The sequence below is a fragment of the Monodelphis domestica genome, chromosome 4 (genome assembly GCF_027887165.1).
Source record: "Monodelphis domestica isolate mMonDom1 chromosome 4, mMonDom1.pri, whole genome shotgun sequence".
NCBI lineage: Eukaryota > Metazoa > Chordata > Mammalia > Didelphimorphia > Didelphidae > Monodelphis > Monodelphis domestica.
In genome coordinates this window covers 296,681,289-296,708,214 of record NC_077230.1, presented here as the reverse complement: position 1 = coordinate 296,708,214, position 26,926 = coordinate 296,681,289, and the positions used below count along the sequence as shown (strand labels likewise).

The window sequence follows — 26,926 nt, the reverse complement described above, 5'->3', positions numbered from 1 at the left end:
CTGCATAAAGGATTTCCATATCCTTGAAGACTGATCCTAAATCTCTCCTTGGCTTTCTTGTGAATGAATGAAGGATAAAAGTATTTATTCAGGCATATAATTACTGGGAGCAAAGCACTGTGCTAACAGTTGGGGATACAATGAGAAAAGTTAGACAGTTCTTGCCCTCAGGAAGCTCACATTCTAAGGGAATGTAGATAGAACCTGTATAGACAGACATTTTTTAGCTGCAGGTCAGAAGGAAAGGTCCTAGGGGCCATAGGGTACATACAGCAGCAAAGCCCTTGGGAATGGGCTTTCTTTAATGCCATTGCCACTGATAAAAATCATTGAAATTTCTGCTTTTGTACCACTTGCCAGTGCCAAGGACTTTGGTGGCAAGGATGTTCTTTTCTGGCTCTTTGGTAGCTATAACTGCAGTACCTGTAGGAGCTGTTGCCAGGCTTCATCTTCACAAGGGACACAAGTTGCTTCCCAGGATGCCTCTGCTGACATTGGGCTGGAAGGGTTGCTATTTCGAAGCCTCTTGGGTTTAGGGATCCTGTTATATCTCTCCATCAGGGCCTTAGGGGAGAGAGTTGTCAATGCCAAAGTGGGGGTGTAATTCCCCTGGCACACGGGCTCCTCAGGGTGCCCAGCATCTTCAGCTACTACGGCTCACCTGTCTCGCTTGTCGAAGTTGATATTTCTACATCAAATAATGCTCAGTGCCTGGCCTTTCATTACAACTTGTGTATAATCCAGAGCCCCTTATCCCCTTAGAAAAAACACATTGATTAAAATGCATCATGACCAGATCAGTGTCCCCCAGCGTCCCCCAATACAATGTCCCCCAAAATCTCAGTGTAGGTTTAACCCTCCAGAGCACAAACCTGCACAGATGCTTTGGGGATACCTTGAATATATAGTTGAATGGAAAGCCAAGTAATTTTTACAATTTAAATCTAGAATGTAGATTTCTATTTCTAGTGCTCTACCCTTTTCCCACTTTAGTTGTGGGAGACATAAAAACACAAAGTGCCCTAAGAAAAGTATGTGTGGTGGTTACACGAGTTATGGGACCTACCTGAAAAATGTTGAGGACAGCTAATGCATTTAGATTCTTCTGACAAAGGCCAGTGCAGTTATGAAGACAGTTGGAAGATTTTTAAAAATGTAAATCCTACTAGAAGATGGTTTTCTGTCCATCACTGAAAGACCACAAGATCTCTGTTTTCTCATTTGCACAGTGGCAGAGTTGGACTGGGTAATTTATTCATTTTTTATTTTTTAACTATTTAATTTTAATTAATTAATAATACTTTTCTGTGATTATAAGATTCATGTTCTTTCCCTCCCTTCCCCGAACCCCCTCCCATAGCCAATGTGCAATTCCATTGGGTTTCACATGTGTCATTGAATAAGACCCATTTCCATATTATTGAGAATAATTATGCTAGGGTGGGTGTTTAGAGTCTATATCCTGGACTGGGTAATTTCTAAAGTCCCCATTCAAAATTATATAATTAGAGGATTCTAGTTGTCTATGTCTCTCCAGTATTCCAAACCATTCTGGTTTGATCTGGCCAGCATTTCTGAAGGTCATACTACATCTGTGCAAGATACATCTCTAGCCTCTGAGGATACAAAGACAATATAACTTGTGTCTCAAAACCAAATCAAAAAGGCTCAAGGGAACTTGGGGATTTAAGATCAAATAAAGTAAAATAAATATCAAGCAACTACTATGGGTATGATATTATAAAATTTTAGATTTATGCAGGCTAGATGTAATGCAGGAGGTAATACACTTAAAATTAGCCTTTTTTCTCCAGTCTTGTCACTAAGTGGATGCTGTAGGTATCAAGAGAAATATTGGTATCAAAAGGTGATATCAGTGATCAATATTCTTAAAAAAGATAAGATCCTTCTGTCCATGGATAATTATATCAAATTGCTTGCCCTCTGAATGAAGGGCAAGGAAACAGAAGGGGGAGAATTTGGAACTCAATTTTTTTAATGTGAAAAAATTGTTTTTATACATATTTGGAAAAAAGAATAAAAAAAGGCAAGAACCTTAACATTCTGGCTTATTAAAGAAGCCTGGCAAACTAGAATTACTGAGCAGAATAAGCATATAGTCAGATTTTGACATGATATGAAGGAAAAACTGTAATTTTTAGAGGTGGGTTGAACTCTCTAGACAAGAGATGAATCATAGAGCTAGGAGTTATAAGGATCCCTAAGAAATTACCTGGTTAATTCTTCTACTTGGTACAAGTAAAATATTTTTTTTTCACTTTACAGCTAAGACCTTTGAGTCATAGAGATATTAAGTGACTTATCCAAGGTCACACATTAGCAAATGGTAGAAGCTGGGCTAGAACGTGGGTCTCTCACCTTTCAGCACCATGACCTCTTCAATCTATCTCACTTTTGATGGAAACATTTAAGAAGAGTCTAGATGGATCATTTGTCAGGGAATAAAATAAAACTGTGGAAGACTGTTTCCCCCTTATCATCTGACTTCTAACATCTCTTCTAACTTTAAAATCATATGATTCCGTGACTTCAAATACTTTAAGTCCTTTGCACTATCTATGAGGGACCTGAAATGGTTTTTAGGCTGCTGGATGTTGCATTATTATAATATCTATGACCACTGATGGTCCAAGGGGTATTTATTTAAAAAATGTTTGGTTAATTTAAAGAATGGAAGTCATCTCTATATGGAGCTTCCTAAAGTTTCTTTTTATAATTGGACAGACACATTACTTTTTACCCTGTTATATAATACCAGGGTTGGGGGAAAAGGGGAATCCTGGCAGTTATCTGAAAAAAATCAGATTGTAAGCTCTCTTTCAATGGAATTTCTGAAATGAGAGCAATACATTCACTCACTTTGGTAAAACCTCCTTTTCTATACCAATTTTATTATGTTGTCAAGATTTTCCTGACTTTTTTCTTTAATGATTCTTTGTTGCATAGAATTCCTACTAATTGATGTGAAAACATTCTAGCTAAGCCTTAATTATTTGCCATTCTTAGGGAATCTAGTATTATAGTTTAAAAATTATTTAAGTAGAAATGCCTTTACCTTCAGATCTTGTTGAAAAAAATTTTAAAGACCATTTTAGTAAAAAATTTCTAGTCTTATTAAATACAATAAAGTTCAGTTGTTTTCATTGCTCTCTAGCAATGCAACTTGTAATATATTTTTGCCTTTAAATAGTGTATGAATCTTGTTCATGTATTTCTATAAATCCTCCTCAGAGGATTTAATCAATGTGCCAGAGGCCTTCCCTCTGAGTCTTTTAATATTTCATAGATACCAAGGAAATACTTAGACTTGTCCAAAGGTTATATAGTGAATTGGTGTAGAGGCAGGTTTTGATCCCAGGTGATATGATGATAGATTAAGAATGGGATGGGACTTCAAAAACTAATCCAACCCTTTAATTTTACAGATGAGGAAACTGAGGGCAGAGAGAGAGTATGACATCCAAGGTCACACAACTAGGAAGTAGAAAAGGTGAGATTTGAATCCAGGTCCTCTGACTTCCAACCCAGAGCTTTTTCCACTATTACTAAGGTGTTTTTTTTTTTAACCCTTACCTCCCATCTTAGAATCTATATTAAATATCAGTTCCAAGGCAGAAGTGTGGTAAGGGCTAGGCAATGAGGGTTAAATGCTTTGCCCAGGGTTACACAGCAAGAAAATGTCTTGGACCCAGGACCTCACAATTGTACTGAGAGGGGGCAACATGGTGTACCCTTTGTTTAGCATCTGAAGACCAGGGTTTGAGTCCCAGGTTAGAAATTTCCTGGAAATACATATGTCCTCTGGACCACTTCACTGCCCTTTACTATAGTTTTTTTTTTAAGTTCTAAAAATTAGTTAGAGAACATTAGAATCACCCATTTGATCCATCCCCTTCATTTTACAGACAAGGAAACTGAGCTCTGTAATGGGAAAAATGACTTGCCTAGCCTCACACAGTGACTAGTATACCTAGAACTCAGGGGTCCTGATCTTTGTTCCTTCCACTCCTCTCTCTACTATCCCTGCACTGCCTCTATTCACTTACTTAGCAGTTGCCTCAGCCTCATAAAAGTCGAGTGTCCTCCAGGTCACTTTGAGTTAGTGGAGGGCTTACTGTAGAGTGATAATGCCGCTGAACCTTTCCTCTCTACGTGCCATGGGATGCTGGGCTTTATCCTCTCTATTACAGTCCCTGATGGAATGAGTGCATCGCAGCTTCAGGGCAGTGGTTCTTGTCTGCTCTCTTAGAGTCTCACAGGAAATAGGGCAGCTGCCTAATGGTTATGGTGATGGAGCGTTTCTCCCTTCTTCCCATCACTTCATCTCTTCCTTGGTTTTTGTATCAGTTCCCAAAGGAGCAGGGTCATGACGAACAGATGTTGTGTGAATAATTTATTATTGGAGGGTCTCCACTGCTTTTCATTATTTATCTGGGTAGAAACATCCAGCATCATAAAGAAAAGCAACATAGAGAGGCTTGAGGACTGTGACCAATGCAATGATAAACCATGAGTCCAGTGGACTAAAGATGAAGCATGCCACTCACTTCCTGGCAGAGAACTGAATGAACTGAAAAAGAAGAAAGAGGCATACCTTTGGGGGCACGGCCAATATGTATCATATGTGATACATATGTGTGTATCATATTTTTTGTCAGATTATATGTGTTTATGTAAGGGTTTTATTTTTATTTTTTAATAGAATAGGTAGTTGGGGAAGGACAGATTACAAATGCATATAAAAACAAATGTATTTTTTTCTTAAAAGAAACAAAACAGGGGGCAGCTGGGTAGCAGATTGGATTGAAAGCCAGGCCTAGAGATATGAAGTCCTAGGTTCAAATCTTTTTTTTTTTTGAAATGTAGATATGTATTTATATAATACACACATGTATGTAGACATGTATTCATATATCTGTACACATGTATATATGTGTGTGCTTAGATATACATGTGTGTATATACATACACACAAACATATATACAGAATTTAAAATATCTTACCACTATTTCTTTCCTGACATTGAACTTTGAATATGACATAAAACTTCAATGGGAGGGGAAAGTTAGGTGGTTCAGTGGATTGAAAGTCAGACCAAGTGACTGGAGGTTCTGGGTTCAAATTTGACCTCAGCTACTTCCTAGTTGTGTGACCCTGGGCAAGTCACTCAACCCCCAATGCCTGGCCGCTACCATTCTTCTGCCTTAGAACCAATACACATTATTGATTCTAAGAAAGAAGGTAAGGTGTTTTTGTTTTGTTTTGTTTTTTAAATTTCTTTTTGTTTTTTAAATTTTAAACATTATTTTATTTGGTTATTTCCAAACATTATTCACTGGAAACAAAGATCATTTTCTTTTCCTCCCTGCCCCTCCTCCCACCACCTTTCCCTCTCCCATAGCCGAAGCATGATTCCACTGGTTATCACATGTGTTCTTGACTCGAGCCCATTTCCCTGTTGTTGGTATTTGCATTAGAGTGTTCATTTAGCGTCTCTCCTCAGTCATATCCCCTCAACCCCTGTAGTCAAGCAGTTGCTTTCCATCGGTGTTTTTACTCCCACAGTTTATCCTCTGTGGATAGTATTTTTTAGATCCCTGCAGATTGTTCAGGGACATTGCATTGCCACTAACGGAGAAGTCCATCACCTTCGATTGTACCACAGTGTATCAGTCTCTGTGTACAATGTTTTCCTGGTTCTGCTCCTTTCGCTCTGCATCACTTCCTGGAGGTCGTTCCAGTCTCCATGGAATTCCTCTACTTTATTATTCCTTTGAGCACAATAGTATTCCATCACCAACATATACCACAATTTGTTCAGCCATTCCCCAATTGATGGGCATCCCCTCGTTTTCCAATTTTTGGCCACCACAAAGAGTGCAGCTATGAATATTCTTGTACAAGTCTTTTTCCTTATTATCTCTTTGGGGTACAAACCCAGCAGTGCTATAGCTGGATCAAAGGGGAGACAGTCTTTTATCACCCTTTGGGCATAGTTCCAAATTGCCCTCCAGAATGGCTGGATCAATTCACAACTCCACCAGCAATGAATTAGTGTCCCTACTTTGCCACATCCCCTCTAGCATTCATTACTTTCCACAGCTGTCATGTTAGCCAGACTGCCAGGTATGAGGTGATACCTCAGAGTTCTTTTGATTTGCATCTCTCTGATTATAAGAGATGTAGAACACTTTTTCATGTGCTTATTAATAGTTTTGATTTCTTTGGCTGAGAACTGCCTGTTCATGTCCCTTGCCCATTTATCAATTGGAGAATGGCTTGATTTTTTGTACAATTGATTTAGTTCTTTGTAAATTTGAGTAATTAAACCTTTGTCAGAGGTTTTTATAAAGATTGTTTCCCAATTTGTTGCTACCCTTCTGATTTTGGTTATATTGGTTTTGTTTTTACAAAAACTTTTTGATTTGATGTATTCCAGATTATTTATTTTGCATTTTGTAACTCTTTCTAAGTCTTGCTTGGTTTTGAAGTCTTTCCCTTCCCAAAGGTCTGACATGTATGCTATTCTGTGTTTGCCTAATTTTCTTATTGTTTCCTTCTTTATGTTCAAGTCATTCACCCATTTTGAATTTATCTTGGTGTAGGGTGTGAAGTGTTGATCTAAACCTAATCTTTCCCACACTGTCCTCCAATTTTCCCAGCAGTTTTTATGAAATAGTGGATTTTTGTCCCAAAAGTGGGATCTTTGGGTTTGTCATATACTGTCTTGCTGAGGTCGCTTGCCCCCAGTCTATTTCACTGATCCTCCTTTCTGTCTCTTAGCCAGTACCAGATTGTTTTGGTGACCACTGCTTTATAATATAGTCTGAGATCTGGGACTGCAAGGCCCCCTTCCTTTGTATTTTTTTTTCATTATTTCCCTGGATATCCTTGATCTTTTGTTCTTCCAAATGAACTTTGTTATGGTTTTTTCTAAATCAGTAAAGAAATTTTTTTGGAAGTTCCATGGGTATGGCACTAAATAGATAGATGAGTTTGGGTAGGATGGTCATTTTTATTATATTGGCTCGTCCTACCCATGAGCAGTAAATGTTCTTCCAATTGTTCAAGTCTAGTTTTAGTTGTGTGGAAAGTGTTTTGTAGTTGTGTTCATATAGTTCCTGTGTTTGTCTCAGGAGATAGATTCCTAAGTATTTTATTTTGTCTAAGGAAATTTTGAATGGGATTTCTCTTTCTAGTTCTTGTTGCTGAGCTGTGTTGGAATTATATAGAAATGCTGATGACTTATGTGGGTTTATTTTGTATCCTGCAACTTTGCTAAAGTTGTTGATTATTTCGATTAGCTTTTTGGTTGAATCTCTAGGATTCTTTAAGTAGACCATCATGTCATCTGCAAAGAGTGATAATTTGGTCTCCTCCTTGCCTATTTTAATGCCTTCAATTTCTTTTTCTTCTCTAATTGCTACTGCTAGTGTTTCTAATACAATGTCAAATAATAGAGGTGATAATGGGCATTCTTGTTTCACTCCTGATCTTAATGGGAATGGATTTAGCTTATCCCCATTGCAGATGATATTGGCTGATGGTTTTAGATATATACTGTTTATTATTTTTAGGAACGACCCTCCTATTCCTATGCTTTCTAGTGTTTTTAGTAGGAATGGGTGTTGTATTTTATCAAAGGCTTTTTCTACATCTATTGAGATAATCATGTGGTTCTCGTAGGTTTGCTTGTTGATGTGGTCAATTATGTGGATAGTTTTCCTAATATTGAACCAGCCCTGCATCCCTGATATAAATCCTACTTGATCATGGTGGATGACCCTTGTGATGACTTGCTGGAGTCTTTTTGCTAGTATCCTATTTAAGATTTTTGCATCTATATTCATTAGGGAGTTTGGTCTTTAATTTTCTTTCTCTGTTTTTGGCCTGCCTGGCTTTGGAATCAGTACCATGTTTGTGTCATAAAAGGTGTTTGGTAGAACTCCCTCTTTGCTTATTATGTCAAATAGTTTGTATAGTATTGGAGTTAGCTGTTCTTTGAATGTTTGATAGAATTCACTGATGAATCCATCAGGCCCTGGGGATTTTTTCTTAGGAAGTTCTTTGATGGCTTGTTGGATTTCTTTCTCTGATATGGGATTATTTAAGAAATCTATTTCTTCTTCTGTTAGTCTAGGCAATTTATATTTTTGTAAATATTCATCCATATCACCTAGGTTGGTATATTTATTGCCATATAGTTGGGCAAAGTAGTTTTTAATGATTGCCTTAATTTCCTCTTCATTGGAGGTGATATCCCCCTTTTCATCCTTGATGCTGTTAATTTGCCTTTCTTCTTTCCTTTTTTTATTAGTTTGACCAGTACTTTGTCTATTTTGTCTGTTTTTTCAAAGTACCAGCTTCTAGTCTTGTTTATTAGCTCAATAGTTCTGTCACTTTCGATTTTATTAATTTCTCCCTTAATTTTTAGGATCTCTAGTTTGGTTTTCTTCTGGGGGTTTTTAATTTGTTTGTTCTCAAGTTTTTTGATTTGCATTTCCAATTCCTTGATCTCTGTCCTCCCTAATTTGTTAATATATGCACTCAGGGATATGAATTTTCCTCTAAGTACTGCCTTGGCTGCATCCCATAAGGTTTGAAAGGATGTCTCTCCGTTGTCATTTTCTTCAACGAAATTATTAATTGTTTCTATGATTTCTTCTCTAACTATCCGATTTTGGAGTATCATATTATTTAATTTCCAATTAATTTTTGATTTGGCTCTCCATGTACCCTTACCAATCAATATTTTTATTGCCTTGTGATCTGAAAAGGCTGCATTTATTATTTCTGCTTTTCTGCATTTGAGTGCCATGTTTCTGTGACCTAGTGTATGATCTATTTTTGTGAATGTGCCATGTGCTGCTGAAAAGAAGGTGTATTCCTTTTTGTCCCTATTTATTTTTCTCCATATGTCTATTAACTCTAATTTTTCTAAGATTTCATTCACCTCTTTTACCTCTTTCTTGTTTATTTTTTGGTTTGACATATCTAAATTTGATAGTGGTTGGTTCAAGACTCCCACTAATATGGTTTTACTGTCTATTTCCTCCTTCAATTCTCCTAGTTTCTCTATTAAAATTTTGGATGCTATACTATTTGGTGCATACATGTTGATTAGTGATATTTCCTCATTGTCTATACTCCCTTTTAACAGAATATATTTATCTTCCTTATCCCTTTTGATCAGGTCTATTTTTGCTTTGGCTTTGTCAGATATCATGATTGCAACTCCTGCCTTCTTTCTATCAGTTGAGGCCCAAAAGGTCTTACTCCAACCTTTAATTCTAACCTTGTGAGTATCAACCCACCTCATATGTGTTTCTTGAAGACAACAAATGGTAGGGTTTTGGGTTCTAATCCAATCTGCTATTTGTCTACGTTTTATGGGTGAGTTCATCCCATTCACGTTCAAAGTTATGATTGTCATTTGTGTATTCGCTGGCATTTTGATATCTTCCCCTAGTTCTGACCTTTCTTCTTTAGCTATCTCCTTTTGAACCAGTGATTTACTTTAGGTCAGTCCCCCTAGTCCCCTCCCTTGATATGCTTCCCTTTCTAGCCCCTCCCTTATTATGCTCTCTTCCCCTCCCCCCTCCTTCCCTCCCTTTTTATACTTCCCCCTCCCCCTCCTTAATTTTCCTTTCTTTCTTGCCCTGTTGGATAAGATAGAATTTAGGATCCCACTGGATCTAGATGTTCTTCCCTCTCAGATTTGATTTCACTGAGAGTAAGGTTTAAGTAATTCTACTTCATGCTTTCTTCCTCTCCTCATATGAGAGTTCTTCCCCTCCCCTTCCCATGTATCTTTATATGGAAAAGATTATTCTATTAAGTACCCCTATTTCTTGAAGTAAATCTTAGTGTTATCGAAGGTTCCCCCCTCCCTTTTCCTTTCTTTGCCCCCACTTTCCCAGAATCTTCTTAATGCCCCAATCTTTCCCTATGCATGTTTCTTCTAACTACCCTTATGATGCATACAATTTTTGAGAGTTACACAAAACATTTTCCCTGCATATTAATATATATAATTTGATGCAAATGTAGTCCTTATAGAAGAGAGTTTGACTTAAAGAAAAAGATAAGATTTATCTCCTTTTCCCTTTCTTTCATATTTACCTTTTCATGTTTCTCTTGCTTTCTGTGCTTGGATATCAAATTTTCCACTAAGTTCTGGTCTTTTCTTAGCAAATGCTTGGAAATCTTCTATTTTGTTGAATGCCCATACTTTTCCCCTGGAAGTATATAGTCAGTTTTGCTGGGTAGTTGATTCTTGGTTGGAGACCCAGCTCTCTTGCCTTTCTAAATATCGTGTTCAATGCTTTGTGGTCTCTTAGTGTGTTAGCCGCTAAGTCATGTGTGATCCTTATGGGAGCCCCCCTATATCTGAAGCTCCTCTTCTTGGCTTCTTGTAGGATTTTCTCCTTTTCTTGAAAGCTCTTGAATTTGGTAATTACATTCCTAGGGGTTGACTTTTGGGGATTTAGTATAGAGGGTGTTCTATGAACCCTTTCTATTTCTATTTTGCCCCCTTGCTCCAGAATGTGTGGGCAATTTTCTTTTATAATCTCCTGTAGAATAACATCGAGTTTATTGTTTATCTCTGGTTTTTCTGGGAGACCGATAATTCGGAGGTTGTCTCTTCTTCCTCTGTTTTCCAAGTCTGTGACCTTTTCAGTGAGATATTTTATATTTTCTTCTAATTCATTGATTTTTTGGCTTTGCTTTATTGATTCTTGCTGTTTTATGATCTCACTTTCTTCGAGTTGCTTAATTCTGGTCGTTAGGGACTGGTTTTGCTTTTCAGCTTTGTCTGCCCTTCTATTGGATGCTTCCAGCTCCTTTTCCAATTGAGCAGTCTTATCTGTCAGACTGTTGATCTCTTTCTCCCATTTTTCTTTCCAGGTTTCCATCTTTTGGGTAAGTTCCAGTTTGAGATCTTCCAGAGCTTGTTGATAGTTTCCATTTTGGGAGGCATGTTCTGATTTTTTTTGGATTTCATCTTCATTCTCTTCTTTTCCTTGGGTACTTGCACCATAAAATTTTCAATAGTCACCTTTTTCCCTTTCTTCCTGGAGGCTTGATTTTGGGCCATGTGAGCCATCCATTTGGTGGTTTTATTCCCCTTTCCTTTTTGGTCTGGGGTCTGGTGTCTGGGTGATATGGGTGGGTTTTCTGTGAATTTAGGTTGCCTCAGACTACTTCTTCCCAGCCTCCAGGGTTTCTTAGAGTGCTGGGCCCCTGATCACAGCCAAACTGCCCAGGTGTTCAGCTCCGCCCAGATAATCAGCACGTGGTCCGCCCCTGGTGTTTAGCTCTGCCCAGATGCTCAGTGCAACAGCCCCAAGTATGGCTCCCTGGGCCCCCTGTGCTCTGCGCAGTATTCTCCCGTGAAACCGCCCTGAGACATTTTTTCTGGCAGGTGGGGGGGGAAGGGCGGCTCAGTTCACGTTTCTGTGCAAGCTTTTCCTCCTTATTATAGTGTGGAAATGTTCAAACCCCACGTACCTTCACCTCTGTGGGGTACTGGGGAGTACTGGGGAGTCCTTCTGTTCCTCCAAAGGTGATTTTTATGCTCCTTTGATATAGTCTATTTCGTTTGGTGCTGGGGAGAGGAAGTGTGTGGCGTCTAGATTGCAGCCATGATTACCCAGAAGTCCCCCTAGGTTCAAATCTTATCTCAGATACTTCCCAGCTGGGTGACCCTAGGCAAGTCACTTATCCCCCTTTACCTTGCCCTTACCACTCTTTTCTGCCTTGGAACCAATAATACACAGTATTGATTCCAAGATGGAAGGTAAAGGTTTAAAAAAAAAAGAAACAAAACGACATACAGTCCCTCTGCAGAAGGGCCCCACCTGGTCTCTGAGAAAGCTCAGAGCTTACTATTGACTAAACATAACCATGGAAACTATGACTTTTCTCACTTAGACTTGATACTTCCATAAGAGAACAGTGTGATCATTTTTTATGTATTTTTTCTGTGAATGCTTTGGATTTGATTGCATTTTCTGAGACCTGTGCTGCAGTCAGTAAGAATTTCAGTGAAAAAGAAATTCTCATTACTGCAACATCAGTGCTGAGGAAGAGCACTGGCAAGGACCAAATGGCACCCTCCCAGTCCCCTTGTTTTGTTTTGTTTTTCAGTTTCACCTATCTCATGTATACTAGCATTTATTTTCCATTTATTTGTTAAAATTTCTGATCACAGAGAGATTTTTTTTTTTGCAAGCCTCTTGGGAGACTCCAATTTCAGTTCTGGCGCCAGGGTCAGGAGGTGGACTCCTTGCTTTTCTGTAGGACAGATCCATCAGACAGTAAGCGTAGACAGCCCATCATTGATTCTGGACAGCCTTTGTTATCTTAAGTGTTTATACTCTTTACAGAAACCTTAGAGTTTATCTTAAGAAAACAGCAACAAAAAATGAGCACACACACACAGACACAAAATAAGAAGAAAGAAAAAAGGGAAGAAATCTCCTAACAAACTCAGACTCTAAATCAAGTTGGAAACATTAGCTGTGCACTATTCATATTATTATTTGGCTAATATGATACATCAGGGGAAGCCTAAATAGCCCTGGTGGCTATAGACCTAGCTAGAATGACATTCCTGTTGTTAATATTTATGACTGTTGTCCAAATGGTTCCTTTTATCATTTCCCCCCTCCCTTTTTTCCCCATGGAAGATGCAGGGAGTACCTTTATTATTAGTCATTTTGCATTTTTGTGAATATTTTATTTTCTTTTAGGCTGCCATTATTACTGTCAGCTTAAATGAAGTGATATCTTAATTGAGCCAAAAAATAATCAGGTACAGAAGAAAGAAAAAGTATTTGTAATTGTACACTGTGTTCTGACAGACATGATATGGGGATCATAAGACAAGAGACTCCTGAACAATTGTTCAGATTAGAAATTGGACTCCATGCTAACTTAAAGACTTGAAATTTAAAGTATAAATTAAGTTAAGAGAAATGAATTACTTTGAAGAGTGTATAGCCAGGCCACCATATTATCTTCATGAAATTCAGACTTAAAACAGTTATTATCTTGTCTCACCAGTCTATGACTAAAGACCAAGATTTGAAGGTTATTTCTTGGTGCTCCACTTCCAGGAACTCAAACCTCTCCCTGCTCTCTCCTACTCTTTCTCAGTATTATCACGAACAGAGTCTTTAATGCAAGAGAAATGGCTTTACTGCCTGAGTGAAGATTTATAAAGGTATTAATCCTATGCAGGTAAACCAAATAAAGAAGACAGTTAGCTTGGCAGGCAAATCACACTGAGAGGGCCCATTGTTTGGCATTGGAGTCCCAGGTTAAAAATTTCCTGGAAATTGTGTGATTTTTGAACAGTTCCTTTCAGCATCAGTATCCTTATCTGTAAACTGAGGATAACAATGAGCATAAAAACACACTATTTGCCTCTTAGACTTGTATGACATAATGCATGTGAGAGGTGGGAAGATATGGAATGAGACTATGAACAAATTATATCTTCTTCAAGGGTGTTAGTTTCTTCATTTCTAAAATAAGGAGGTTAAGCTAACTCATTGGTTTGACTAAAAGACAAAAGTACAGTCTGGGAATCCTAGGGAATCCCATAGACCATTTCAGTGATTCCACAAGGTCAAAATTATTTTCATAATAATATTAAGATATTTTCATTTCTAATATTTCATTTGTAAGTACCAATAAATATACCCTTAATAAAAGCATGGAAGTGGAAGGTGAGGTCTTTAATTATTATTTTTTTAAACTCTTATCTTTCATCTTGGAATCAACACTGTGTATTGACTCCAAGGCAGAAGAGTGGTAAGGGCTAGGCAATGGGGGGTTAAGTGACTTACCCAGGGTCACACAGCTGGGAAGTGTCTGAAGCCAGATTTGAACCTAGGACTTCCCATCTCTATGCCTGGTTCTCAATCCACTGAGCTACCGAGTTGCCCCCTCTTCATTTATTTTCAAGAGTGCTGTAGAGTCCTGAATCCTGCAACTTTGCTAAAATTATTAATTATTTCCACTAGCTTTTCAGTTGATTTTCTTGGGTTCTCTAAATATAACATCATATCATTGGCAGAATGATAGTTTAATTTCCTTACTGCCTACTTTAATCCCTTTGATTTCTTTTTTCCCCTGTGATTGCTATAGTTAGCATTTCTAGTACAATATTAAATAATTGAGGTGATAATGGGCATCCTTGTTTCAGTCCTGATCTTTTTGAGAAGGCCCCTTACATTCCCATTGCAGACGATGCTTGCTGATGGTTTTCAATAAATACTGTTTATTAATTTTGAGGAAAGGCCCATCTATTACTATATTTTCTGGGGTTGGGTGTAGTATTTTGTCAAAAGATTTTTCTGCATTTATTGAGATTCTCATGTAGTTTCTGTTAGTTTGGTTATTGGTATGGTCAGTTATGTGGATGGTTTTCCTAATGTTAAACCATCATTGCATTCCTGGTATAAATTCCATCTGTCATAGTGGATAATCCTTGTGATCACTTGCTGTAGTGTCTTTGCTAGTATTTTATTTAAGATTTTTGCATCTACATTCATTCAGGAGATTGGCCTGTAGTTTTCTTTCTCTGTTTTTGGTCTTCATGGCTTGGGAATCAGTACCATATTTATGACATAAAATGAATTTGGTAAGATAGAGTCCAGAATCCAAAACAGTTTGAGAACCACTGGGTTAGCTGACATCTCAGATGTGTCCCAGGATGAAATTTCTTTGATTCTCTGATAACAATGAAGAGCCACAGTGGCTCTGTCATTCCTGTATTTTTGGATTCTGACACAAGGTATGAGTAGAGTTCTTCTGGAATGCTGATGTATATGGCAAGGCAGTGAATTCCAAATATTTGGGATAATTGGTGCAAAGGAAATTTAGGATGTCAAAAGTGTGTGTGTCTGAATTATCTTGGTAACTTCCTCAATTCTTTTTTAAAATCTTATATAGAAAAACAAGAATCTGTATATACAATCTTACTATTTAAGAGTATCCTTGGGGTATCCATCTGTGTAGTAGAAAAAATAATTTTTTTTCTAAAAATTTTTTTTAGCATTTTTGACATCTTGCATCAAATCACAAAATAAATGGTGTTTTTAAGTTATTAACAGCCCTTTTCTGGGTTCATTTCCCCTCATTAAATTGGTATAGAATAAGATTTTGCTTCTGTTTTTCATGAAGTGATTGGTTTATTTTTATTTACTATTATCTAGAAAATGTCAGAAACATTTCGGTCCCTGAGAAAAATCTATTTTTTTTTAGTAAAGCTTTACTCAGTGGCTTGTTTGCTGAAGGTCTTCTATAATAAAAACATCATTTTTTTCTCTTTTAAGTCATGGTGGTAATTTCTTTAAGGCTTTATTATATTTCAGCTTTTTTCCTACAGCAAATCTGGATTATTCTGACATTTTTTACTTTAGGATTGCATGTAGGTTTCCACTTTAATACACTTAGAACTTTTGGAAAGGTTTTTCTCTTAAGCATTTTAATTCCTAACAGGAGTGGAGGGGTTGGATTTGGTTACTGAAAATACTGAGATTTTTCTATGAGCTATTGTACAAAACCAAATCGGAAAAAAAGAAAAAGGAAAAAACCCCACAATTCAACAGCCCAACTAGCATATATGCATTAGGACAAGATGAAGCAAAGATATTTAAAAGTCTAAACTTCCTGTTGAAAAGAGATCTCTTTGTCAGTTTTAAAAATAAAAAAGATTTTAAGTAATTGAAAGCTGAGTATGCATAATGGACATTTTCATGAGTATTCATGGGTAGTTTTTCCCAAAGAGTGCTGCAGGCCCATTGAATTAGGCCAGAACTTTTGTTAATGATCTCTTGCCAGTACTCCCATTAGTTACCGATTACTAGTGTGGTTAATAGCAAATTTATTTTGTGCTTTTATTTTTCCTTTTTTATCCCTCAAATGCGTGTATCCTGTTGTAATCATTTATGTAATTAAAGTGAAAATAAAAGATTTTCAAGCCACTTAATGACTATTTTTCTGTGATCTCTAAAGAATCTTAATTTCATGTTGGGAGGGGACCAAAGAGATTACCATGTCTCTCACCTTTCAGGCCTACCCAGTTTCAGAATTCATTTCCTGTTGGAGATTTTGGAAGAAAGGAAATGAATGCAGGTAGGGAAGTAGTTCAGCTGAGGCCAAATGGCAATCAAATGCCAATATAAAAAGGGGGAAATAGAAATACAAGGAATTGGGTTTGAGACATGTGGTGGTGGATAAGAAAGGTGAACATTTTGAAGAAATAGTATGATTTTTTAGCTTATTTTTTCTCTTAAGATTTCTCCTTGGGACAAATAAATGAATATTTTTTACAATCCTGTGTCTCTATAACATGGGAAATTGCCTACAGATGTGCCCAACCCCTTTCTCTTCCCTTTTGTCCTCAGCTACAGTGAATCAATCTTACTCACATTTTGTGATTTACAGTGCCTTCGAATGGGAAGATTCTAGTGTAACCTGGATTGCACTAGTATAAAAATGAATTAACAATAGTTAATGAAAATTATTAAAAAGAACTCTTGAATATTTGACCTATGAAATTTAAATGGTCAAGTTTTCCATGGTCTTATTGAAGATAGCAGTTTATCTAAGAACGGCTGAAAAAATTAGTTTAAGCAGAAATGGAACTGAAATCAATGAAAATAAGAAATTTCAATCTATTGAGAAGTTTGATCTTTAAATGTGTGAATCCTTTGGAATCTTCTTTGGGGAGAATGTCTATAAGTAGCTCAGGTATATTTCTAATACTTTTGAAGCATTGGAGAAGATAGATCTTTGTAAAAACTTTTAAAAAGATATGACTTAAACTTATTAATCATTTTTCTACTTTTAAAATTATAATCTGTAAACTTGTATTTACCTTAGATCTTGTTTCTAAGATTTATTGATATATGCCATTACCTTGGTTATAGGATTCTGTTATTTAGGTGTGCTTTCTTTATGCAAAGTTGATCTATAAGGAGCTAGAATAAGTAAATAAAGGGGAGGGGGAAGAATGGGAAGATGGCTGATTTAGAAAAGGATTCATTTATATTTGGTCTCTGCCATGCATTTAAAGAGGTTCACATTACAGAAACATTTAATATAATGTTTTTGAATGCAAATATTGTAAAATTGTCATATATGTCTGCACAGGGATGGGTGTAGTAATAGCCTTTATAAATTTATAAAACAATTTAATATATTTCACAATCTCCTCTACACTACCTTCCTGTTAAAAAAAAAAACAAAACTTAAGCAAAACTAGTTAATAGAGGATCCAATTTAATGTTACTTTGCTAAATCAGATATTTTAATTTACATCATTTTTCACTTTGGAGTTAGGTTGTTCTTTGCTCTTATCTAGCTAAACATTAATTATGAATGATAGTTGACTGTTTTCTTCCTATGTTTCCCTCTGGTATTTGTAGTGGAATCTTTTGATATATCAGGTTTTAATTCACATGAATAACGACAGTCAAACATTTATTATATGTCAGGCATTGTGCTAAGCACTTGGGATACCAAAAGAAGCAAAAGACAGTCCCTGCCCTGAAGGAGCTCATTATCCAATGGGAGGGACAACAAGCAAATAAATATGTACAACCAAGGTATATACAGACTAAATAGGAAATAATTAAAAGAGGGAAGGTATTGGAATGAAGAGGGGTTGGGGAAGGCTTCCTATAGAAGAAAGGATTTTAGTTGAGACTTAAATGAAGTTAAACCTAGAAGTAAGGAACAGAACTAAGGAAATTTATAATCATTAATAAGCCACCATCTTTAAGTGATACTCCTTTGATCCAACATGACAAAAATCACAGTTTTGTCTTGGCATATGCTGCAGGCAGCAAATGCTAGGTCTGCCCAAAGTTTTCCTAAATCTCAATACCCAGTGTCTCTGTTTCTTTTCTTTTATTCTTTTCAATCACTCTACTCACAGAGTCTTAGAAAGTTAGAACCTGAAGGGACTTTAGATACCAATCAATTTAACCCCTTCCATTTTTCAGAAGAAAAAATTAAAGCACAGGGAGACTGTGATTTGCCAGAGGTTACAACCTAACAAAAGACAGACACAAACAAGTTTTTTGATGTTTGGTTCACTACTTCTACAGTAATTTGACTTCACCACAATAATACCAATACCAATACCATAATGGTGAGTGATTGAGGATGGAAAAGACAAGTATTTTTGATTTTTAATTCTATGAAAACATCTCAGAACTATCCATATTCCTTTCCTGGATTATTTATCTAACCACTATGTTAAACAGAGCTTTAAAAAAAACAAACAGCTATGAAACTGCTTAGAGGAAGAAATAAAAATTTAAAGACTAAATAAATATGACAAAGTGTTCCATTTATTATTTATCCTAGTGATAGCATATTTTGGCATGCTTCTCTGACCCTTAGAGTATAACAAAACTTATTTAAAAACCATTTTGACTTGTACCTCTGCCCTTTCAGGCACATGTGATATCTGATAGCACTTCCACAAAATAGGTTATTTAAAGACTTTAAAATATGTATTTGATGACTTATTAAACTAAAGAGTCTTAGTTTTTAGGTTGTAATCCCATTTGTGGTTACCATGGAATCTTCTTGACAACATAGTTTCCCTTTATTAAAACGGGGTTGTATCACACCTACATCAATAGCATCATAATCAGTAGCATAAACTTTAAGAACAGACAAATCTTTGTTAAGCATAAATTGTTTCAAAATAAAGGACTGAAGGTTTAATCCAGACAACTTTTTGGCCGTGAGAGTCCATCTTCTGGTAGAAAACTTGTCAATCTGCAGAGACCATAACTACTTTTTGACTGTGTAGAAATGGACCATCAGATTTTTTTTGCCCACAATTTTGAATAACAAGGGAGCACAGAAAAATGTTGTGCTTATATTTTGTCAAAGTTGATATTTTTGATGATAACATTCCTTCTCAGGGTATAGAGCACAAGTTAAGCTCATCTGTTTCTCTTGTTCAGTTCTCATTCATGTCATCCAATATGCTCAGGTGGTCCACCCAGTGAGTTTGGTCCTTAGTCCTTAGTGGTTTTAGTTTAGTAGAATAAAAGATAGTTCTGTGTTGTATCAGTGTGATTGGAGCCAGGAAGATCCCTGTGTGATACTGTTGCCTTGGCTGAGTCACATATCCTTTTAACTTCCAGCAAGACCCTTGGACATTCCTAAATAATCATCAATATGTTATAATTAGAGAGAGAGAGAGAGAGAGAGACAGAGACAGAGACAGAGAGACAGAGACAGACAGAGACAGACAGAGACAGAGACAGAGACAGAGAGAGACAGAGAGAGAGAATATATCATTCTTTTAGCTAATAAATATTCTTGATGCAGGAGAGGAAAGGAAATCGAATAAGCATTAATTGTGTATCAAACACTTTGTTAAATGCTTTACAAATATTATCTCTTTTGAACTTTATGACAAACTTTGGTGGTAGATACCATTATTATCCTCATATTACAGATGAGGAAACTGAGGAATGTAGAAATGAAATGACTTGCTTAGGGCCACATAGCCATGTCCAAAAAGGTTCCTCTATAACTTCATACACAGTTGTTTAATGTGCTGCTTACTTTTTATTAATCTTGCTATATTTGAAATTGATATTTTACCTTTGCTTTTTGTCTGGATCTCTTATGTTCAGTTCAGATCAAATTGCCTAGTTTAAAAACCAATTAGCATTACCTTACAATATGCAAATCTTTCCATGCTTCAAAATATTGAGAAGAAATGGGGATTAAGAGAAACTAAATGACTGAATAAAGTCTGTGCATCTGGAAAACAAATCTGTGTGTGTATGTGTGTGTGTGTGTGTGTGTGTGACTTGAGCTGTTGTACCAAATGTAAAAATAACTTTGTTAGTTTGCACTAATTTTGTAGTTATTCTAGGGTACTGTTTTATTAGAAACTTCTTTATCATTTTGCATGTTTTTCCAAAGTTTATATGTCATATATTTCCCCCGTCTCCCAAGAGGCTTATATATTCTGTTTATAATGTCAGTGGAAAAATTGCTTTCTAGACTCTGGATATTCAACTATTCCATGAAGTAGGGTACATGTGAATGGATGGTACTTAAGAGTCCCAAACAAGTTGCCTTTATGGCTTTTCTTCATTACTGTGGTATAATGTTCTAAAATTAATTGGCATTTTGGATCCTTGACCTCATTCTAGCTGGTAATAATAAGACTAAATAGAAAAAAACAAGGGAAAGGGAGCAAAGAAATCACAGATATTATCATAGGAAATAGCCATTTAACTTAACCTCTATTTGAACAGGAGTTTTGTCTATAGCATCCCTCATAAATGAATATTCAGTCCATACCAGCAGATCTCCCATGAATACAACTTTTAGTTATCTCCCATTGCCAGGAGCCACAAATATCAAACCTAATGTAATTCTGCTTCTCTGAAAATTTCTCCATTTATTCTTAATTTTCTCCCTTTGGGGTTAAGTACTTATTTCTTATATCAATTGTTGAAATCCTTGAAGATGTGACTTTTGTATTCCATGTGACTTTTCCTTCTCCTCAACTCTCTTCTTTAGACTAAAGATCCCAGTGCCTTCAGTGAGTCTTCTATTTGACATAGTCTCCAGTCCCTTAAACCTTCCTGGTAACCCTTTGCATACTAATCAAAGTCTTCCCTAAAAATTAATTGCCAGAATTGAACATGATATTACATAGGTTTGGAACAATGTAGAGACTAGTGTCCATAGGTATTTCATTCTAGACACTGTAAATTTCTTTAAAAATTTTTTTTAAATTTTATTTAATAAGATGATTTAGAATAATTTTCTATGGTAATAAGACTTATGTTCCTTCCCTCCCTGCCCCCCTCTCCCTTCCTGTATCTGACATGCACTTCTACTGGGTTTAACATGTGCCATTGATCAAGACCCATTTCCATATTATTAATATTTGCACTAGGGTGATCTTTTAGAGTCTACTTTCCCAGGCCCAACCCCACCAACCCATGTAATCAAGCAGTTATTTTTCTTCTGTGTTTCTGCTCCCACAATTCTTCCTCTGAATGTGGATAGTGTTCTTTCTCCTAAGTCCCCCCAAATTGTCCTGGATCATTGCATTGCTGCTAGTAGAGAAGTCCATTACATTCAATTGTACCACAGTGCATCCGTCTCTGTGTACAATGTTCTCCTGGTTCTACTCCTTTCACTCTGCATCACTTCCTGGAGGTCGTTCCAGTTCCCATGGAATTCCTCCAGTTTATTATTCCTTTGAGTACAATAGTATTCCATCACCAATTGATACCATAATTTTTTGTCCAGCCATTTCCCCAATTGGAGGGCATCTCCTCATTTTCCATTTTTTTTTTGCCACCACAAACTGTGGCTATGAATATTCTTGTACAAGTCTTTTTCCTTATTATCTCTTTGGGATACAAATCCAGCAGTGCTATGGCTGGATCAAAGGGCAGACAGTCTTTCAGTGCCCTTTGGGCATAGTTCCAAATTGCTTTCAAGAATGGTTGGATAAGTTCACAACTCCACCAGCAGTGCATTTAGACACTGTAAATTTCTTAATGAAACTAAGATTAGCTTTTTTTTGGTTCATCAAATCACTTTGAAATGACTAACAAGGGATGATAAAGTGTAAAGATACAGAGAAAGGAACTTCCTTTGTAAAATTGCTAGCAAATCCTAATGACTGCATAGAGATTCGCCTATTCTAGAAGTGTTCCATAGCCTCATTGCTTGACTTCTGCTCTGTGCACACCTACTTCTGGATTCTAGTGTGAGGCAGCAGAAGTAAAGATATCTAGCAGTTTTATTTCATCCACTAGACTATAAGCCTCTCTGAAGGCAGATTCGACTTAAATACTTACCTCAGTATTCTACATTGTGTTTTGTATAGCTGTTTAACAAATATTTGTTGAATGAAAAATATAAATTTAATATATCTAATTGCTATGGTTTTTCTGGTTTTATTTGTGAGGACAGTGTAACTTTGGCACACAATAGGGAGGGTCAGAATGTTATTAATTGGGTATGTTTTCCATGCACAGAATGCTTGTTTGCTAATTATTTCTGAGAGAACTTTATTTTATCAGAGATCTAGTTTCAATAAAAGTTTTGATTTCTACTAGGAATAATAAAACTAAGCACTAAAAAACACAACCCAATTATTTTTTCCTTTGAAATTAAAATAGAATCATGCAATTCCAGCTTTTAATGTAAATGATTCCTTGGTGGAATAGGAACTGAATTTTTTGGCCTTTATTTCAGAATTTTAAACTAATTGAGTTTTTATATAGGTAGAATTTTAATTGGTATCATTAGGAGCATTGGTCTGCGCTAGAACTAGGAGATCAGCAGGTGGTATTTAGTAATGATGGATATATAGCCATGGTGCCACTGCAAAGAAGCTAGTTTGGTATCAAAAAAAACTTCTAAAGGACAAACCATGGGTTGGATCATGAATGTAGAGCTGAAAGGAATATTAGAGGATATCTAATACAAAACTTTCATTTAAAATCACACAAGAGTGGGCAAGTGACTTTTATTATTATATTAGTATAATAATTAGTAAAATTAAGTAGAAGTGGTGGAATTTGAACCCTTGTCCTCTGACTCTAAATAATATTCTCTTTCCACCATTCTGTCTTGCCCCTCAAGGATTACCCATTCAGAATCTCAGAGGAGCTCTTAGCCACTAGATAATCCTTGATTTCAGAGCATTCTTCCTCACAGCTCCCCAAAGTACCCTGAGTAGTGTTCTCTGGCTTTTACCCTGTAGTGTTTCCATAGAGGGAGAAGGGCAGTTGGGTGGCTCAATGAGTAGAGTTCCTGGCCTATAGTCAGGAAGACTTGAGTTCAAATTTGGCCTCAGACACTTAAGTAACTGTGTGATCCTAAACAAGTCACTTCACCCTTTTTGCCTGCTTCTTCATCTGTAAAATGAATTAGAGGAGGAAATGGCAAACCATTCCAGTATCTTTGCCCACCTCAAAAGGGGTTACAGAGAATTAGACATGACTGAAAATGACTAAATAACAGACTCCACAGAAAATAGGGTATTTCTAGGAGCTCTAAACAGTTAAAAAATGCTCTGTGTGACCCTGCCCTGAAAACCTTCCCATCGGCATAGTTATAGACGGAGTCGGGATACTGAGCATCATTTATTCCAGCCTCCTCAGTTCACGGAAGAGGGAACTTGCTTAAGGTTACCCATGCAATGAGGGGTAGAAGCAGGATTTAAACTTCTGGTCGGTGATCTGTCTACTTGTTCCCTGCATGACTTTAGGCTGTGGAGGGCGTCTTATGCTTACGGTGGCACAGCAGCGACAGACAGCCTCAGGATCTCTAACACCACTCCTGAATGTTCAGCCTAGGCCAGCCCGTGTGGGCAGAGAGGAGCTAGTTGGAAACACTTGAACTTCCCGTCATGGCTTCTGGCTTCTGGATAGCTTCTTGAATACAGACTATTAACTGTTGTAGCAAATAATTCTCCCCACTGGCCAATGATAGCCATGGTAATTCAGTGCACAGGACAGATGCACAGGCAGAGAGACAGACACACAGACAGGGAGACAGACACAGAGATACAAGGTCACAGACACATGGGCAGGGAGACAGACACACAGACAGGGAGATGGATACAGACACACAGACAGGGAGACAGACAGACAGGGAGATGGACACAGATACACAGATAGGGAGGCAGACACACACACAGGTAGGGAGACAGACACACAGACAGAGAGATAGACACACAGTCAGGGAGATGGAGACAGACACACAGACAGGGAGATGGATACAGACACACAGACAGGGAGACAGACACACAGACAGGGAGATGGACACAGATACACAGATAGGGAGGCAGACACACACACAGGCAGGGAGACAGACACACAGATAAGGAGACAGACAGACACAGAGAGAGTGTATGTATGGCCACAGGAAGAGAAGGCCATGCCACATGGAACCCACAGATCCTTCAGGAAAGCCCCTTTGCAGCCTGTGGGGGGGGGAGAGAGGGGGCGAGGGGGCATGACCTTGGTGAGCAGGGTCCCTCTGCAGGGGCGTGGTCAGAGTGGCCGCCCCTCCCCTCCCCACTTGTGGAACACTGACTGGGCTCCCAGAAGCCTGAGTTCCAGGGCCAGCAGCAGGAGGCGCCACGTGGTCAGGCTTCCAGCCCTGGAGGAAGTGCTGAGAGGGGTGGTCTGGGGAGGGCAGGGCCTCTGACCCCTGCTCTGGCTATGTATGTGGGAGAAACGCATCCTGAGGTCAGGTAGCCCAGAGGTCAGGAAGATGGAGTTACCACTAAAGAAGTCCCAGAAGTCAACTGCCATCCGCCTTAGGCTGACACCCATCCCTTTCTTGAAGCAGAAGCATCGATCATCCCCGCGAAAATGCCAGGGCTCTCTCTCCTCCTTCTGTGTGGGTGAGTGTCTTTGGGAGCAGGCTCAAGGGCCCTGTGGCCACTGGCTCCCCTTATCTTAGGATATCCTCCCTTGCATTCATTCTGTTGCTCCCTTGTCCTTCCCTTCCTACCTCCTGGGACATGAACCTAGGAGTCCCCACCGAGCCCCTGAACACCCCTGGCTAATGTGTTGCCCACAGCCTCCTTGGCTATGGCCTGGGGAGCTGGCCCTGGTCAGACTTTTGGGATTCAGCTGTGGGTGCCCTTTCATGGCACCTTAGCCTGTTCTGAGCTGCCAGAGGTTGTGGGAATAGGGGCTAGAAGGAGGTGGCCCTGTCGCCTTGGAATAAGGGGATGTTCCAGTGTCCAAAACTTTGAAATACAGAATCAATCGATGGATAACTCAAAATGGGACATGGAACCCTACTCTCAATGTCAGAAGATTTCAGCTTCCCTCCTAATTAAATTAAAAACACCTTTTTTGAGGGGGTGGGGGCACTAATCAGTTTATATTTTTCTCTGTATAACTTATTGTCATGCAAAACACACTTCCACATGGGTTATCATCGTCAGAGCACACTCATACATAATCAAGACCCAAAATAAAACCACAAACACACCCATGTGAAAGAGGACGCCAACAGTTCTTTCTGTGGAGGAGGGTAGCATTCCCCAGGAGGAGTCTTTCAGGATTGTCCCTGATCATCCCGTGGCTGAGAGGAGCCACGGTTTCACAGTTGATCCTTGTACAATATCGCCAACAAACATCTTTTAAAGGCGCCTGCCATGTTTAAAGTGCTGTTCAGCTCCAGTCTGGCTAATGACACCCTTGGCATAATTTCAAAGAAGAGTGGTAGTGATGACTCCTTGTTTTTGGTAGAAGGGCCCTTTTTCTTGGAAAAGACTTTGTGGGGCTCAGAATTTATAGTGGGTAGAGACGTTGGTGGTCATCACAAACCCGTATCCGAGCCAGAACATGCTGTGCTGCTTATCACATGAATGGTTATCCAGCCTCTGCTTGTGGATTTTCCTAGTGAGGAGGAACCAAAGGCCTCCCATTCCACTCATGAAGAGGCCCAATTGATAGTAATAATTTATTATCTTACTCCTAAGATAACTCTAATAAAATGACAGGCATCCTGTCTCTCCTGCCTTGTCTTCTGCAGGCCAAAGGACCAGAGTTCCTTCGGCCTTACCCTCCACATGGCTGCCAAAATGCCTGGTTCTGACCATGTTGCTGCCCGCCTCAGTAGACTCCCTTGGCTCCCTATTTCCATAGACAGCACAGTTTTGTGGGTGGGAGCCAGCCTTATACAAAAGAAGAGTTGAATTCAGGCCCTAGCTGAGAGGCACAGGCTGCATCATCTCAGTGAATGTTTCTCTGCTCCAGGCCTCTCTCCAGATTACAGTTTGTTGAGAGGGTGGCAACCCACGCTGGAAGAGGCAACTTCCTCACTTGGGAGTGCTCTATTGGAATGATAATAATAACAAATAGTGAATATATTCTGCTTCTTGTGTGTCAGGCACTCTGCTAAACACTTGATAAATATCTCATTTGACCTTTGCAACAACTCTGGGAGGCAGGTCCCATGTTTGTCCCCATTTTACAGATGATGAATCTGAGACCTGAGTAGTATGTGACTTACTCAGGGTCCCCTAGCTAATAAGTGCCTGAGTCAAGATTTGAATTTGGGTCTTCCTGATTACACTGACTCTAGGCCAGGAGGTTTATCCATAGCACCACCTTCTTCCCTTCAATAGAATGTGAGTTCCTTTAGGGGAGGAATTGTTTCATTTCGTCTCTATATTCCTAGGGCTTAGCACAGTGCCTGACACATAAAAAGCAGAATTAAGTAATCTGGAGGTCCTTCACTATCCTGCTTGCTTTCATTTCAGTCTTATGATTTTCTCTGAAATTTATCCTTCAATACCGAAGCCCTCTTTGCTCTTTTATATATGTTAATAATAGCTCCTTCCTGCATGCTATATTGTATTCTGTTTACACGTGAGTCTGGATTAAAGGATTCTAGAGATGTTTAGCCCACTGCGGAGAATTCTTACGGGAGAGGGTGAAATGACTGGAACATAAACATTGCCCTCTAATATTTGAAGAGTTGTTTTGAAGAAGAAAGATGTTACTTATTTTGTGTCTCTATATAAAGCAGAGCCCGGACTTATAGGGAGAATGAAAGGGATCAATCATACTTTGGTTTAATAAAAGGAACAACTTCTAAACACTTGGGACAATCATGAAAAAGCCTTGGGTGGTATGGTGAGGTAAAGAGTTCCTTGACCCTAGGAGTGCTCAGAGAGAAGCCAGACTTGTCAGGGACGATGCCCTTGGGACCAATGAGTTGGACAGGATAGTGTCTTTTTAACTTATATTTTAAAAATAAGAACTTAAACATGAAAAAAAGTATATTTCCATATACAGCAGAACACAAAAAGGTGATTGTACATAAAATGGTAAATCCATTTCTGTT

At 38.1% G+C, this 26,926-nt stretch overlaps 1 protein-coding gene and 1 pseudogene across 4 annotated transcripts in view; one reads left to right on the top strand and one right to left on the bottom strand.

Annotated features, from left to right (window-relative positions):
- LOC100616975 (ATP synthase subunit gamma, mitochondrial-like) overlaps positions 1-558 on the bottom strand; it is a 35,651-nt pseudogene extending 35,093 nt beyond the window's left edge.
- Positions 1-26,926, top strand: part of ATP8A2 (ATPase phospholipid transporting 8A2) — an 860,692-nt gene that overhangs the window by 63,378 nt on the left and 770,388 nt on the right. The window contains exon 1 of one of the 4 annotated variants that reach the window (XM_007495237.3): positions 24,114-24,464. The exons of 2 other annotated variants lie outside the window; for them this stretch is intronic. In XM_007495237.3, the coding sequence (XP_007495299.2) occupies positions 24,284-24,464 (181 nt within the window). In that variant the 5' untranslated portion in view covers positions 24,114-24,283. Of the gene's footprint in view, positions 1-24,113; positions 24,465-26,926 lie in introns of those variants that run through there. One more of the 4 variants, XM_007495235.3, reaches the window with a different exon arrangement.